Source organism: Tinamus guttatus, unplaced genomic scaffold (genome assembly GCF_059628265.1).
Source record: "Tinamus guttatus ecotype Peru unplaced genomic scaffold, ASM5962826v1 Tinamus_guttatus_pri_ptg000314l, whole genome shotgun sequence".
NCBI lineage: Eukaryota > Metazoa > Chordata > Aves > Tinamiformes > Tinamidae > Tinamus > Tinamus guttatus.
In genome coordinates this window covers 8,151,738-8,167,571 of record NW_028288848.1, presented here as the reverse complement: position 1 = coordinate 8,167,571, position 15,834 = coordinate 8,151,738, and the positions used below count along the sequence as shown (strand labels likewise).

At 36.8% G+C, this 15,834-nt stretch overlaps 1 protein-coding gene across 1 annotated transcript in view; it reads left to right on the top strand.

Annotated features, from left to right (window-relative positions):
- DNTT (DNA nucleotidylexotransferase) overlaps window positions 1-3,726 on the top strand; it is a 79,592-nt gene extending 75,866 nt beyond the window's left edge. Inside the window, exon 11 of the mRNA XM_088528776.1 lies at window positions 3,533-3,726. Within this exon, the coding sequence (XP_088384902.1) occupies window positions 3,533-3,619 (87 nt within the window). The 3' untranslated portion in view covers window positions 3,620-3,726. The remainder of the gene's footprint in view (window positions 1-3,532) is intronic.
- Window positions 3,727-15,834: the final 12,108 nt, after the last annotated feature.

Below are 15,834 nucleotides of genomic sequence, written 5' to 3'. Positions count from 1 at the left end.
CACTCCTGTTTTATTTGATGAAACAGTATGCCAGAAAGATTCCAGAGGGACCTTAATGATTACGGCCTTCAGGGTTTCTTGCAAAAGGAGGAGGTTTGCCTCGTCCACCATGCCATAGGTTTCCAAAGGATAATGAAATCCACTGGGGTATGACTGCATCCTCTCTGAGTTCCTGTTCTACAGAAACAAAGATATTTGCTCTATGAAAAGGGTATGAAAAGTAGAATGAAATCTTTTGGACTTTGAAAGGGCTTGATTTTCTATGACTTATTCAAAAATGAACTCTCAAATAATGTAAGTGTGTGTGTGTGTATGTAAAAAATTAAGTAGAGTTAAACCAGCAATGACAGAGGAAACTCCATAGATAGAGTTGGCTTCTTGGCTAATACAAAGGACAACAAGGGTTTAAATAAAGAATTGAATGACTGAAATTTCCACCATATGTCGCACCTTCAAAATTGAGGAGTGCACACATAATACTGCTGATACCTTGTACCAACTTGGGGTTTGCTTTCCAGCAGATGCTGGTTCAGAAGCACTAAATTCACTTTCCTCACTAATGTTGTGTACATGGTCCTGCTGATTACTATTTTGGGTTACCTGCTTTCAAAGGCTAATTTCATAAACGCAAGCTGAGATGGGGAAATATAGGTAATAAAATGCCACAGCGGCTGAGTCTTATTTAAACTATTGGTCAGTTGCAATATGTTACTCAGCAGTGGAAAGCGAGATGGATGGCCCCAACAGGGGCAAGTGTGGGCTGAGTGTGTAAGCTGCACAATTTCATTTTAGCGGCTTAAAGAATTGTCTAGGTGCACGGAAAATACAGGTGGTTCAATCAACTGGACGATCCTGTGGCCTAAATTTTCATAGAATGGGAGGATCTGTTGTTTCATGTGAAAATTAAGAATTTCTACACAGGTATTTCCAGTAATCTCATATTTTGGAGGGATGTCTTCCATATCTTTATATGACAAATTGATAACCAAATATTAAGGGAATACTAAAGTTTCCTGTCTTGATGTGTAAGTTTAACCTATGTAAGTTAAAGAGGCTCTATCAAAATGGAGGAAGGGTAGAGGTTCGGGAAATTCCTCAGTGCTTTCAATTTTTCATTTAAATTATATATATAGATATATATACATACATACAGACACACATATATCTATATACAAAATCATTAAAGTCAGTATTTGGCCCTCAAAAGAAAGATGCACTCTTAGCCTATCTCGATCTATACATCTAAAAGTTGAAATCTACTCTCTTGATCAAGTAGTTTTCTTTAGCTGGTTTCTCTGCAGTAAAATGTGAAGGGAAACCAAACAACAGAAGCAGTGCCCCAGCTGTTTGACCTTTGGCAGCGCTAGTTATGAGAAGCTCACCTAGTGCTAGCTCTGTGTCTTCTCTCTCTGGTTCCGTATTATCAAAAGAACAATCAAATATTGATTGTTAACATACGAATGAAAATAAGAGGTAGCAGTTCACATCGGAAAAGATTTGGATGGCAGCTATTCTACGTTGTGTAGTTCATGGTCATGTTTATAACCACAAATATACTATTTTAACCCATTGAAACAGTAGAATTAATTAAATGGGAAAAGAGTAGAGTGACACCAGCTGCTTCAGAGTATTTTTTTTAAAGTTTGCTTGATATTGATTGGGCATGTCTTAACTCTTTGAATATCAGTAAGAAGCTGCAAAAATTTCACACCTGGGCAGGCAGTTCATTATTTACTTCTCCTGAGCAAAAGAAAAAACAAAGAGGAAAAGGAAGAAAGAACAGTACTGAAAGCAATAATCAAATTCACATCACTGTATAAGCTCTGCATAGATTGACAAAGAGGCAAAATAATAGGTTACGATTAACATTAATAACACTTAACATTACCAAAGCAGTTGGCAGATATCAGCTACAGATTCATTTAGAAATGTGGTTTGTAGATATTGAATGGTATTCAGCATCAGCTACTTTGTATTAGAAATTTTCCCTGTCAAGCAAATGAAATAAGTTTTGCTTGCAGAAACATATAAAGTGACAGAACCAAAAATATGGGATGCAATTTAGAGATATGAAGTGCTTCTGTTAAATAGCATCTATAACATACATCTACAGGCGTAAGATCTTTTTTCCTGTTCTAGTTCTTTTTTCTTTTCCTGCGCTAATTTATGTATGGATTGCCTGCCTTTTTCATAATAATAGTTTTAAACCAATTAAAAATAAATAATAAAAAATAAAATCCTGTCTTCCCAGAACATGCTTTAGGGAAGAAATATGTCTGGTAATGTCACTTAAAGGACAGTGTTATTTTTTATTTATTTTTTTCTCTCCCCTTTTTGGCCCCTTTTTTGCCTTTTGCTTTTTCTTTTTTTGCTTTTTGCCCTGTTTGATTTTTCTCTTCTACCAATTTTCTCATCCTTTCTATATGACAAAGGATTTGTAATTTCCTCTAGTGAGTTTTCTGTAGGTAATTTTTATTCCTTAGTTTGTCATTTAAGCTTCCTAGAAATAAAAAGTGTAATTTTTTATGCTTTAACAGTAAGTTTACAAACAATATTTTGAACCAGAAATTCATTATGGCTATATGATTATTTTCAGTTTTTCATGCTCTAGCAGTATGTGGTAGGCTAAACATTGATACACTGAGAACTTCACGCAGAAGGACAAAATATCTTTAAAAAAAAAAAAAAGGGGGGGGGGGGCAAAAAAACCCCAAAACAACTTCTACTCTGCAGTTATGGAAGTCAAAAGCCTCATCATGTTTGTCCCTTAAACAATGCACCAGATATTTTCCCTCATATTTCTGATATAACATGTTTACATATGGAAATGATTTTATTCAGGGTTTGTGGAAAGAACTTCATATACCTTGCTAAGCACTTTTACTACACACTCTAGTGAAAAACATCTAATCCAAACGATGTTCATCAGTACTTGGAATTCTTGACTTTTTTGTGGGTCTTAATGCAATGCCATTGACCACAGTGTGAAAGACTCAGTTTCATGGGGGGAGCTTCTCGTGGAGTACAGTTGACGCACAACCGTTGTAAATCCCCGTTATTTCAGGGACAGAAGTGATTTTCTAAGACAGAGAAAAACTTACTTAAGATGCATTCCAGATGCATACACCTACTGTAACCCTGGAATCATCTTGAATGCATCTATAGAGAACATTACTATGGTAATTTTGGTAAAACCAATTATCTTAAGAAGGTCAAACTTTTTACCCCCTTGGCAGGGAAATGTAAGTTTTATTTCAGTTCTTATGAACATAGAGTTGAAAAAGTAAATCAAAATAGCTGTAAGCTAGTCATTAGTAGCAAAAGGATCTGTGATATTAGAACTATTTTTTAACTTTTTTTCACACTTCAAGGTCTTCCTTGAGCATAGCAATGAAACGAATGTATTTGGTTGAGGATAGTAAGGGTAGAACTGTCAGAATTTAACCTCATTTTTAAACAGCAGAAACATCAATTGAAATTTTCTTCTAACACCCTTATTGATGACTATTTTTTTTTTTTAATTCTTTCACAGGGGATCTTTCTCAAAGCTGGAAGTGAGGAAGAAATCTTTGCCCATCTTGGCTTGGATTATGTTGAACCATGGGAAAGGAATGCATAAAGGAATTTGCCAGACTACATTCATCAGTAGACACCAACGATCTTTTTGCCTATTTCTCAGTCTGCATTAGAAATATAACCTATATGTATATCTATGGCAGCTACATTTTTTTAAAAATACATTAGTTACTGTTACTAGAACATACCGATATTCCTAAAAAAAAAAAAAATAGTTTAAATTCTTAAAAATCTCTTTCAATTTTTTCAGTCTGAGTCACTTAAGTTTCATAAACTGGGGTAAAACTTGAAGATTTTTTTTTTCAGGGATAACTTGAGACTATGAGAGTTTTTTCCTTGGAGTAGGAATATACAATTATTGTAAATAATGCTTCATTGTTAAATATTGTCAGTTATGACAATATTTAAATAATGCAAGATACTTGGGATAAAATTCAGAAAATTACTGAAATACAGGCTTAGCTTTAACTGAATTTCTTAAGTTTTTTGCTGAATCCGTATATAAAATTGCTACTGCACATAAAACTTAAAGATCCAGGAAGTAATTATTCTGGCATTCTCAGCAAGATGAGGCCTCAGCTGTAATACTTGTCTAGGCTGAGGCATCCTGCTACAAAAATTATAAACAATTTGGAGGGAACTCTGAGAACATTAGAAAACATGACATCTGCAAGGATTTGGGAAAAGAAAAGTAGACAAAGTAAGTAGCAGTTTGCAACTGCGAGGAAAGTTTTTTATAAACTTGGGTACTATTTGGACTAAAAATGATTCATGTTGTCATGTCCTTTGAGTAAGGATTTGAATCATGACCTATATCAAAACAACTGCTTTAACTGTGAAGCTGCTCTGTGGTCAATGCTTTTAACCATCTGCACTCAAAATAGACTACTGGAAATTTAATTATTTATTAATAGCTAAACATGCATTGGAATGGGAAGTTTCACTGAGATATTTGGCTGTTCTAGAATAGTATTTCCTCTTTTTGATCAGAAATTAATCTTGGATGTGAGACAATTTTTCTGATGAGAGTACTCCAATGAGATATTTTGGTTTCAAAAAATTTCCAAGTAGCTCTTGTGATAGAGATGATAAAGACCAATTTGTAATACATTTATCCTTTAATGAACAAGAGCATTTATTGTTTTAATACACAGTTATTTACTAGCCATTCACTTGTTATTTGTAGAATAAAGGTGATTAGGAATACCATGGCCGGCCAGCTACTTTTGTTCTTAAGTGACTGTTTTTTGCTGTTAAGGTTGATTTCACATCTTGGCCTGAGAGGGAGAGAAGAGCAGAATGACAAGTCCACGCACAGCAATTACAACTGACAGTGATGGCCTCCCATCTTCAAACAAGGGCAATTTTCCCCTGAAGGTTCCACATATGTATAAAATATGCCAAGGTTTAGAAATGCAGCTCTCACCTGCGGGATGAATAACATGAAATAGGAAGTTCTGTTGTGTTGTTAGAGCAGTAGATAATACAGTACAAGAATTATTAAAAATTCCAGTGTACATTCTTACATGCAATCTCTCCCTTTCTGTTTATTAAAATAGGTACTAGCTGTATTTCTAATAAATGAGTACATTACTATGGACTTTGGACTATGAAAAATGCTTTATAAAAAACATAAAACGCATGTGAACATATCAAATTCTATATACTTTGTGCTTAAATTTTACAGGATACAGTCTAGACATCCTGCATGCTATCTCCTCTCTTTATTAAAGTAGCCTCATTCAACTTAAAGGAATTATTCATCTGAGTAAAGCGTTATAGGGTTACAGGGTCAGGCCCAAAAATGACTGTAGAAAACTGAAGGCTATTTCCAAACAAAGGATCAGTTTTGAAGCAAGAGTTTTGCACTGCTCAGTAGACACCACCACCTTGGTCACAGGGAGAGCAAGGGAGATTGTAGGGAGATTTTCAATGGAAAAAACTCTTTGGGAGAAAAAAAAAGAAAGAAATGAAAGCTAAACAAAAATGGCTCTACCATGCTTACAGCAAGAAATTCATGCTATGGTATGAATCCATTCTATAATTTTATATATTATTTTATATGCAATTCAAATTCTTTAGGCATAATATGATGTTTGTAGTAAAATAGGTAGGACTCTTTTTACAAATATAGTTACATGGAAATTTTGAATTCAAGAAAAAAATGTGATTTTTTTTTCTTTCTTTTTAATGGGTCCTATTCAACTGGGGAATGGATATTTAAAAGGACTGAATTATAAACCATCCTAAAAACTAAGCCAGGGAAGTAGAAAGATGTGATAACAGCATGGAGTTTTATTCCTGCCTGTGCCAATAAACTCATCCTTTTTAAGCACAGCTTTGCTAACTGAGCTGGAAATATAACACTGCTTTCTAAATTGCTCTAACTAGAAAGCACTGGCACTGCTTCCTGCTTTATCATGCTGATGCATGAAGCACCTTCCCTATGTTTTGCATCAGGATGCTGACGCTTAAGCAGTGATTTTTCAGTCCCAATGCAAGAGAACAAAAGCTATGGTACTTTATCTAAAAACACTCTTTGCTTGGCAAAAGGACTATTAAACTATCTGATTTTCATATAAAGAAATATTTGAAATGTGCAACTTGCATCTTGCCTGCCTATGCGTTATTTATAACTGCAAAGAAGATTTTGTCAGCTCCTTTACATTTGGGGAAAAAACCCCACAACATACTAGTTATTCTTTTCTTTCCTTCCTTTTTTCTTTGAATTTTCTTTAGAACATATTTTACAGAGAATGAAAAACTGGATTACTAAATGGATCAAGAATGAGCAAGAATTGTCATTATTATTAAGCAAAGGTTTAGACAGGAGGTCAAATTAGATGATCAGGATGGTCTGATGCTGGAGATGTCAGCTTCTGTTATGAGCATCCTGACCCATCCTGATCCACAAAAGTCCTGAAATCTTGCACTGTAGTAGACCTGTTGGATGGTCTATGGTGATGATGCCCCTGAACTCCAGGAGCACAGGTGAGGCGGGGGGAGAAGGTTGAAAAAGTGAAATATTTGTGATGTCTGTGAAGGGAGGAGGGAAAGAGAATTTCAGATCAATACACCTAATACCTATTAAATTGCTAGAATGATTAATAGACTTTATTTTTTAAGCACCTAGAGGAAAATAAATAATAAAATGATAAATTATGGATAACATGGATTCATCAGAAACAAATCAGACCAAACTAACACAGTGCTAAAGTCCCTAGAGGTTAATTTATAAAACATTTGTCTCTTCTCCCCTGCTTCTATGCAAAGGCAATTTGGCAAGCAGTAAGAAGAGAAGGATCATTGGTTTTATAAGCATCTACATACTAACTCTCTAAAAGTTTATCAGTGACTTCACATCTAGAAAAAAAATGTAAAAGTTAAAAATAAAAAAATTAAATTTCTTTCATCATTTACAGATTTTTCCATTTTAAATTTCTGAACAACCACAAGCAGACCGCTGACTAAAATAGATTAATCAGGTCCTGGGGATAATATGTTAACTGAAGAAAGTGAAGAGTCACCCAGACAAATGAAGACAAGGAGCCCTGAAACCCTTACATTGAGGTAAGCTTCAGCTTGAAAGGGTGTCAGTCCAGGTAGGAGCCAATTGCCAGAGGTTTTGCCTTTAAGGGGCAAATAGGAGCCCTTAAGTGTCATGTATATGCATCATGTATATGCAGAATCAGAGCTTAAGAGCTCTCCACTTCTAAATTCAGCTAATTAGCTGGGGGTGTGTGCATGTGTATGCACATGCACTTGAAACTTTTTTTTTCCCCTTTCTTTCTAATGTGTAATTTTACTAAAAGGACCAAACAGTCTTTACTCCTGCTGTGTAGCTACGCCAAGTGCCTTTTACTTTAATCAGGATGCACCAGCTGTAATTTGTTTTAGCTGATGATGTTTCCTTAGAAAAAAAAGATCAGTGCATTCCTACAAGGAAGAAGTCAAGAAAGGGGGAGGCAGGAGACTTGTGTGGATGAGCAAGGAGTTCTTGGGAAATTTAAAGGGAGAAAGAGACACACAATGTGGAAGAAGGATCAGGCCACATAGGAACAATAGAGGAACATTGTCAGAGAATGCAGGGATGCAAAAAGGAAGGCCAAGGCCCATTTGGAATTCGAGTGAGCAAGAGACACTAGGGATAACAGGAAGGGCTTCTACAAGTACCTCAGCAGCAAGAGGAAGACTATGAAAAGTGTGGGCCTGCTGCTGAATGGGACAGGTGCCTTGGTGAGAGGATTCAGAGAAGGCAGAGCTACTAAATGCCTTCTTTGCTTCAGTCTTTACTGCTAAGGCTAGTCCTCATGAACTACAGAACCCAGACATGAAAGAAAATTGTGAGAGAGGAAGATTTTCTGCTTATTGCAGAGGATTGGGTTAGCAATTATTTAGGCAAAGTGGACACCCATAAACCTATGGGCCCAGATGGGATGCACCTGTGGATGCTGAGGGAATTGGCAGGCATTATTGCTAAGTCACTCTCCATCATCTTTGAAAGATCAAGGAGAGTGAGGGAGGTGCTGGAGGACTCCCACATGAAGAAAGGCAGTTTCATAAATCAGTCCTTGTTGGCCTGTAGAAATTTGTTTGCTCATTGATTTTCATACCTGCATACCTGGCAATTGCTCACACCTGCCTCTTTAGAGGAAACAGGAACCTTCTCCTCTCCTTCCCTCAAAAATTTTACAGCTGTGGCAATGTAAGTAGTAAGAAGCTAACATTTACCAACCCTGTGGATGTGCAGTGGTTAACAAAATAGTGAAAACTATTATTATTTTGAAATTTAAAATAACAAAAAGGACAAAGTTTGTCCTCTCAGCTCAAGCTCAAGGGACTTTTCTCATCATTCAAAATGCAGATAAATTTATAGTGCTTTCTGGCTGAAGGCATTTTGCTAAAGCTAAATATACCCTGTCTCAGTATCACTTCACACAAAGTCAAATCATAACTACAACAGGGTTCTTCCAACCAACCCTTTTTGAACCTCATTCAAATCCTTGAACGTACTGGAATGATTTAAATCCTTGAATATATTTAAAGGATTTGGTCAATGTGTGCTACAGGCAGCCCATAAAACCCAACCTATTTTCTAATACCCATCCCTAACACAGATGAGCTCCTGGGTTGCATTGGGGTGGCTCCTGAACACGTATCCCAAGAAGCCCAGGGCCATAGCTAAAAGTGGGAGCACCTGGTTTAGCCAGGTCCCTTCTCCTGCTGATGGACTCTGAGGAGTGTGGCACGTGCTGCGTAAGTGTTGAGGTGCTGCCTCGTTTGCTGTTTTTTTTTTTTTTTTTAATATTGTTCAAGGCATTACAGTGCTCTGTGTTATATTGTTTTTTGTGGTCCATTCTCTCCCAACTGAGTGCTCTAGTTCAGAGGGGTTTCCAGAAATAGCTAAGCTTCAAGGTGCCTTTGTCGTTAATGTTGAAGTTATAAAGGAAAAATGTTAATATGAAACCAGCTCAGAAGCATTTCTATTAAATGAACAAAGACTTATTTACTGTAGTAAAGTTATTTCAGATATTTTTTAGTTTATGTACATACAATACATTCAAAATTTCCTAAGTTTCTGGTCTGCTTCAATGTGTTTTCCTCTCCAGGAGGCTATTCATTAACACCTAATAGAAAAAGAGCAAGGAAGGTCATTTTGAATGAATGCATGACTTGTCTGCCAGAGGGACTGTGGGCTATATTCCAGAAATTGGTAGCTGCTACCTCTTAAAAAGGGAATTGGGGAGGTGGAGAGAAGGGATAATTTACCTTACCCAGTACTCTGAAGATTAAAAATAGTAACCTTTGTATTTTTTTTTTATCACCAAAATCAAATGAACTGTCTTCACAGCTGGGTATAGAGAGTGAGAGAAGTTTGCAGTTTCAAAAATGAGTTTTGACAAGATTATATAATGTTTGAGTGGGGAGGAGTGATTCTGCAGTTGGAAGATATTGCTCGTGACACAAGTCTGAAAGTGTTCAGTTTTTGGTAGTCTATGTGGATGAGATGCAAGACCCATCATGTAGCATCCAGGTCTGTATTTTGTGAATCCCTCAGTAGAGAGCGCCCAGCGATCACAGGCATTGCCCAGGAAATGTTGCTTTTGCAAAGAGACAGCATTGAGTGGAATGTGCTAGGGCTGCCAGGGACCCTGAAATCCCTCTGCTTCTGGGTTAAACTGTACATGGCATCCGAGATTCCTCCTGCAGCTTTATTGGTGGGTCAGGTGTTACTCTGTTCCACAGTGATTAGTGTGATCTTCCTAAAATCACCTGGGTGTCTCTATCTAACAAATCCCATCTCTTGTAACTTAATATACTGGTGGTGCATTTGATCTTTTATCTCTTTGTGGAAAATTATAAATTCTGAGCCTTTTGGTCTTGTACCGAGCTCCTAAGCGCATTAACGGCTGCTAGAAAGTGTTTTGTGTGTTGGTGGTATGAGAGGGGGAAGCAGTTGTTCTGAAAACCCTTCCAATCTAGTCACCTGACTGTAGCTGTTGCAGAGGGGCTGACAAATGATGGATGATATCATTTGAGTCTTTCAGGATGCCAATATAAAAAAAGGGATCCAAATACCACAGATACCTGTATTTAGGTGGACAAGGCACCTGGATTAGTGAGGGAAGTATGCCATTCCTTCCTATGCTAATTCTGCTCCATCCCTTGCCCCTAGTTTGATCTTTCCTCATTAGGAGGCCAGGGCAGGTGTCTGGGGAAATCTGCTGACAGCTACAGCAGCTCAAGCTCTCTCCTCTCCTGCCCTCTGATAAATGGGACTTGCAACCCTTTTCACTCTACTTACTTGCCCCAAGGACCCAGAAGATCCCTTTGGCATCATAAGAATAAAATGTGGGATATCATTAAGCAAATTTTTGTCAGGTGCAAATAATGAGGCCCTAATAAATTGGATATTTTAAACATAATGCTGCCAGCTACTCCGGTACACGTCTGTGTACAGGGAAAGACTTTCAAAAGCACCCAAGTGAGAAAGAAAGCGTAGATGAGTGGGCCACTCCACTGCAAATGTTAGCGACAGATGGCTGCCTTGACAATCCTGACTAGATCATAAAGATATGTTTTAATGCTTACAAACCACAAATAAACACCCAAAAGTGCCTCTAAGAAGCACTGGACTCGATTGATCAAACAAAATTATTAGCAAATCAGGAAAAACAATTTCTTATAGAAAGGATGAACCTTGGATAAATACTCTACTAACTTGAGTGTGGGGAGAAAGAATGAGGACTAGTGAGAACTATTAGTGGTAACCTTAATATTGCTGAGATTCCTGCAACCCTGATGAGATGTGGAAAGCACCCTAAAGGCAAACACTTCTCATGCCTGCTAACATGGGCACAGAGGAAATGCTGCAAACCCCAACTGACTGTGATGTTTAGGGAGGGAGAAGTTGGCCACAGACAGTGAAAAGAATAATGAAAGAATAGTGAAAATGAGCTGTTATGAGTTGCAAATTGTAAGATAAATAAAACAATAATTAAGGTCTACTTCAGAGCTGAAGTGAATTATTTTATATTAGTAGAGTTCAAGAAAAATAAATGGTGTAAAAACTCATAGTGTGATAAACAGCTATCTCAAAGGGCTGGTTGTGACAAATCACTATTATGGCTAATTATTTTACTGGCAGATAAAGGGAATACTTGCTTCAGAAGCATCTAGATTCCAGGTTCTAGAAACCTGGCAATAGCTTATAAAACTAGCAAGTAACATTGACAGTTAAAATTATTCTTTCTGCAACAATTGAACTTCATAGGAAAGTCTATGTTGTAATAAGTTACATAAAAAGATGATGAATTTTGCAAGAGAAGAGCATAGAGAATAATCTCTGAAGTAGAGGATATAGGCAGAATTTTACTGTATAAAAAAAGAATAATGTTACAGATAATTCCTTCCTGTGACAAGCGCTTCCACCTCCACCAGAACCCTCTTTGCCTTCCAACTAACTGCTGGTCCTAAAGCCTAGAGAGCTGACAACTGATAAGTATGGAGAGATTTTGATTGAAATAGCAGAGCAAGTACATTGTATATTTACTTTAGAAGACATTAGATCAGTATCAGCAGAGAAATGTGTTCAACAATTTGTATGGAAGGCCATGCTAAGTGTGATTCAGATTGAATGAAGAAGAAAATTATGTCACCGTATTAAACTACCCACCCATGACATCTTTATTTTTTGTTTGTTAGTTTTTCCTAAACATTTTTCTCTGAATTTCTTCCTGGTGGAGGGGAAAATATGCTAATTTTCCCACTTCATCAGATCAAACATCCTTACAATGTTCAGTATTAGACAAATTTCATTGCAAATAGCAGGTTATTTAAAAACAAAAGGAAGAGGCAACGTAACTGCAAGTCATTACATTGGTATATCAGTCACTAGACTAGATTATTTGAATACCATCAGGTTCCACATGAGAATAGAAATTTATGCCTCTAATTGTTATCCTTCTATATGTGTGCTTCATGCTGTTGCTGTTTGATCATAGGTGATGGATTCATAGGTATGGGAAGATTTCTGCTCCCATCCAGCACAAACTAGACTTTAGGTTTCTGAATGAGAAAACCTGATGCTGCTTCTGTTGTGCTGATTTTAAACTGATATAGGGTTGTTGCCTTTAGAGGAGGCTGCATTTATGTACACCAGTGAAAGAGCTGGTTTGTACTCCAAAGGTCTACATGGGATGAAATTGATGGAAGAAAAAAACTCTGACGGTAAGAAATTTGTTTGAATCGAGAAAAATCTGTAGTAATATTCATAAAGACAGCAAGCAGAGCTCAATTATATGAAAATATAACTTGCATACTGTCGAAACAGAATACTGCTGACACCTGCACAGTCTATTCAGTATATGCCCCTTCAGAAAGTTACTTACTAGGGTAAGCAACCACATACTTCTTAGAGGCAATCTAGACTGTAGGATCTCAAAATAATGAAAACATTAACATGGCTTAAAAATAAAATCCCAAAGCTTATGGATATTTTTTATGTTCAAACAGACCTATCATCATGCCCACAAAAGTCTTACTTCGAAAGTTACTGGTATTATCTAGCCGCATTACTCAGTTGCACTTATTTTTGCCTATGTGGAATGCATGAAGTAAAGTGATTAAACATTTTTTTTCCAGGAAGTTATTTTTCAGAAATAGTTCATAGCTTAGAAAATTAGAAAGTCTTACAAAAGTACTTCCATTTTGGAAGTTGAATATTTAACCACCACAGATGGGATAAATATGCATGTATGATATGAAACAAAGGTAATAATTGTCTGGTTATGGTTGTTTTGTGTGTGTGTGTGTGTTTTTGATAAATCTTACCCTTAGGTGTGCCTCTGCAACTGAGAAAAGAATTGGTTCACTGATTCTATTATCGAGCTGAATGATTTTTTACAAAGATGCCATGGCTATTAAAAATGTCTTAGCAAAACGCAAAGCTCTGTTTATGGAATGCATTAGCATTCATGACTGATAATGCAAATGTGAATTATGTCACCGTGCACTCAATATACCATCTGCTCCAAAAAGAAAAACAGCTGTTGGTAAATGTAAACTGCAGAGCTTACATGGTATGCAATATGTTCGGATACTGTATGGAATAAATAAATTGGATGTTGACAATCTATTGTATAAGAAGCATTCAACTACTTTCTTAAGTTAGAAGAAAGAAGAGTTCAGCTGCAAATACTTTTGAGATGGTAGAGGAAATTACTGTGCAATGTCCCATCCAGATGGCTTTTGCTGAGGCCAACCACTGCCAAGCTGCTGTAGTTATCATCTGCAGTTAAGGAGATGCTTTAACACAGCATGGTAGAAGTTTCTGTGCTTGAGTTTTCGTGACAGTGATGATGCTGCAATTTGTGATGTTGTTCAAAATGGCTGGGATGGGATGTATTTTCTTGCTTAAAGGGTAAGAGTCCGGAGTAAGAAATGCTCATGAGTATGAATGAACGTACTTTTCAACACAACTTTTGAGAGCGAATGAACACAACTTTTAATAGTGATAAATTGCATCAGCACACATATACAGACTTGTATGTCTTCCGAGAGATGTACAAATATGTAAAATATATATAAGTACATAAAATACTCGTGAAAAATGGGCAGTTGTGTTAGAATAAATAGGGCCATGCCAACTTGTTTGTTCTTAAGGATGGTGGTTGAAGCACGACTCTCAAATTTTTGTACCATCGTGAGTTGTTAGTAGATTTAATCACCTTCAGCAGAGCTGATTGATCAAATGTGGGATGAGAAGCCTTACTACAAAACATTAGAACAAAAATGCAAATTGTTTTCTTAAAAACTGTGTGTTAGATGTTTATTTCCAAATATTGCTAGGTTCTAAGAAATACATCCCCAGGATTTATTGAATTGTTTATTTGCAGTAGTAATTGGGATACGTGTGTGGACAAAATTATTCGCTACCTATGGTTGCTCAGCTGTGCTTCCTGTATCTATGAAGAGTCCGTTCTTTTAGTCCATTGTCTGTGACACAATTATGGTGATTCCAGCTTTAATTATGATTTCTGAGGTGATTTCCTGGGGTTTATTCTGCATGATGCTTCCCTTTAAAAATGAAATAAATAGGCCCAGTTTTATTTCAGGTCTCCTGTGTGCAAGCAGAGATTAACTGGGGAACATAAATGGTTTACAAAATGTGTAAGCAAACACTGGCAGCAGTGTCTTTGATAAACTGGAATTTGTTGGCAAATAGACCAGGAAATATGGCTAGGGTTACGGCTCTCTTTCTGGAAAGAATAAAAGCATAGACTAGAATACCAATATCCGGATAACAAGAGTGGTCTTTCTTAGGTGAAATAATGTGAAGTTTATAGAATGGACACAAGCCTTAAATATCAATCACCAGACTGAAGTTCTCTTTTCTTTTCTATGCTTGGACTGAATGTTACATATAGGTACTAAAGCGAAAAATAACTGTTAAAAACTGTCAGCAAGTAAGAATAGCCGTGTTTTTGTCGTTGTTGGTTTTTTTTTTTTTTTTTTTTTTTTTGTCAAATTCAGATGCAAAATGTTACAAGACATTCAACAGCAGAGATCAGGCAAACAGTGTAAGAACAATAAAAATGCCTGAGGGACAGAAGGTGTTGAAGAAAGATATAGCTGAGAATCAGCATCCATTTAGGAATGAGCACATACATTGCCAAAGAATTTGGCCTCTAAGTGCCAGCATACAGATTAGGAATGGTGCTGGGCCAAAGATGAAATGCTCCGAGGGATGTCAGAGCTGAGCTTATACTCTGTAAAAAAAGAAAGAAAATTCCCCAACAGCCCAAGGTCAGCAAATGATCACCAGTCTGCAAACTGCAGTTAGACAAGACTAATATAGGCACTGCAGGAGAAAGGCAGCACTTGAAATCTCATTAGAGTCCTATGGTGCACTGATGACTGAAGGAACACAAGTGCATAAGGGATTGAAAGTATTTTTAAATTTTTATATGTATGTTCAGTTGAATAATTCCTAAATAATTGACAACAGATTTGGTTACAAAAGAGAACTAGTTAAGAAATCTCATTTATCTCATAAGACTTTAACTGGACAATTGTGTCTCCAGCAAATCAAAGCAAAATGTCAGTCAGTCAAAATCTGAAGAGACAAATACTAGAAATGTATAGAAGTGCTCAGCAATTTTTTTTTTTTGTAATTACTGTATTACAATAATCAATTGTAATTACTGTAATATTTTAACTTGAAAAAAAAATTTAAAAAATTACTGCAACGGTAAGAACAATAGTTTTTATACCCCTTTATGTGTGTTGTGTTCTGTAAATCTAGGAATCTCTCAGCCAGGTGTTTGGTGGCAAACGTGGAAGTGTGTGTAGCAGCTGCTGGTGACTGCACTGGAGATGCAAACTGGAACCTGATCATTGTGAATTTGTAGAATCTGTTAGTAATCTTATTTGGCAGCCTTCAAAATAAAGGAGAATAGCCTGAGAAAACAGACAGGGCAGTGAAATGTAAGCAGCTGAGGGCACTGGGGCAGTGAGGCAGGGCTGGCAGTGAGGAGAAGCTGGTCCCTCCTGGGAGGGACTGCAGGTGCTGGCAGTTGACAGGGCTGTCTCACATGCCTGAGGGCAATGGAAAAAGGACATGGAGGAAGTGAAGGAACACGAGTTTGAAAAATAATGCCTGAAAAGAGCAAGTCACTATAAAGTTAAATACATAGGGAAAAAAATGTTAAGTAAATGAAAGGGGTGTAAGGAATCAAAGCAGTGGCTGTGGTTCTC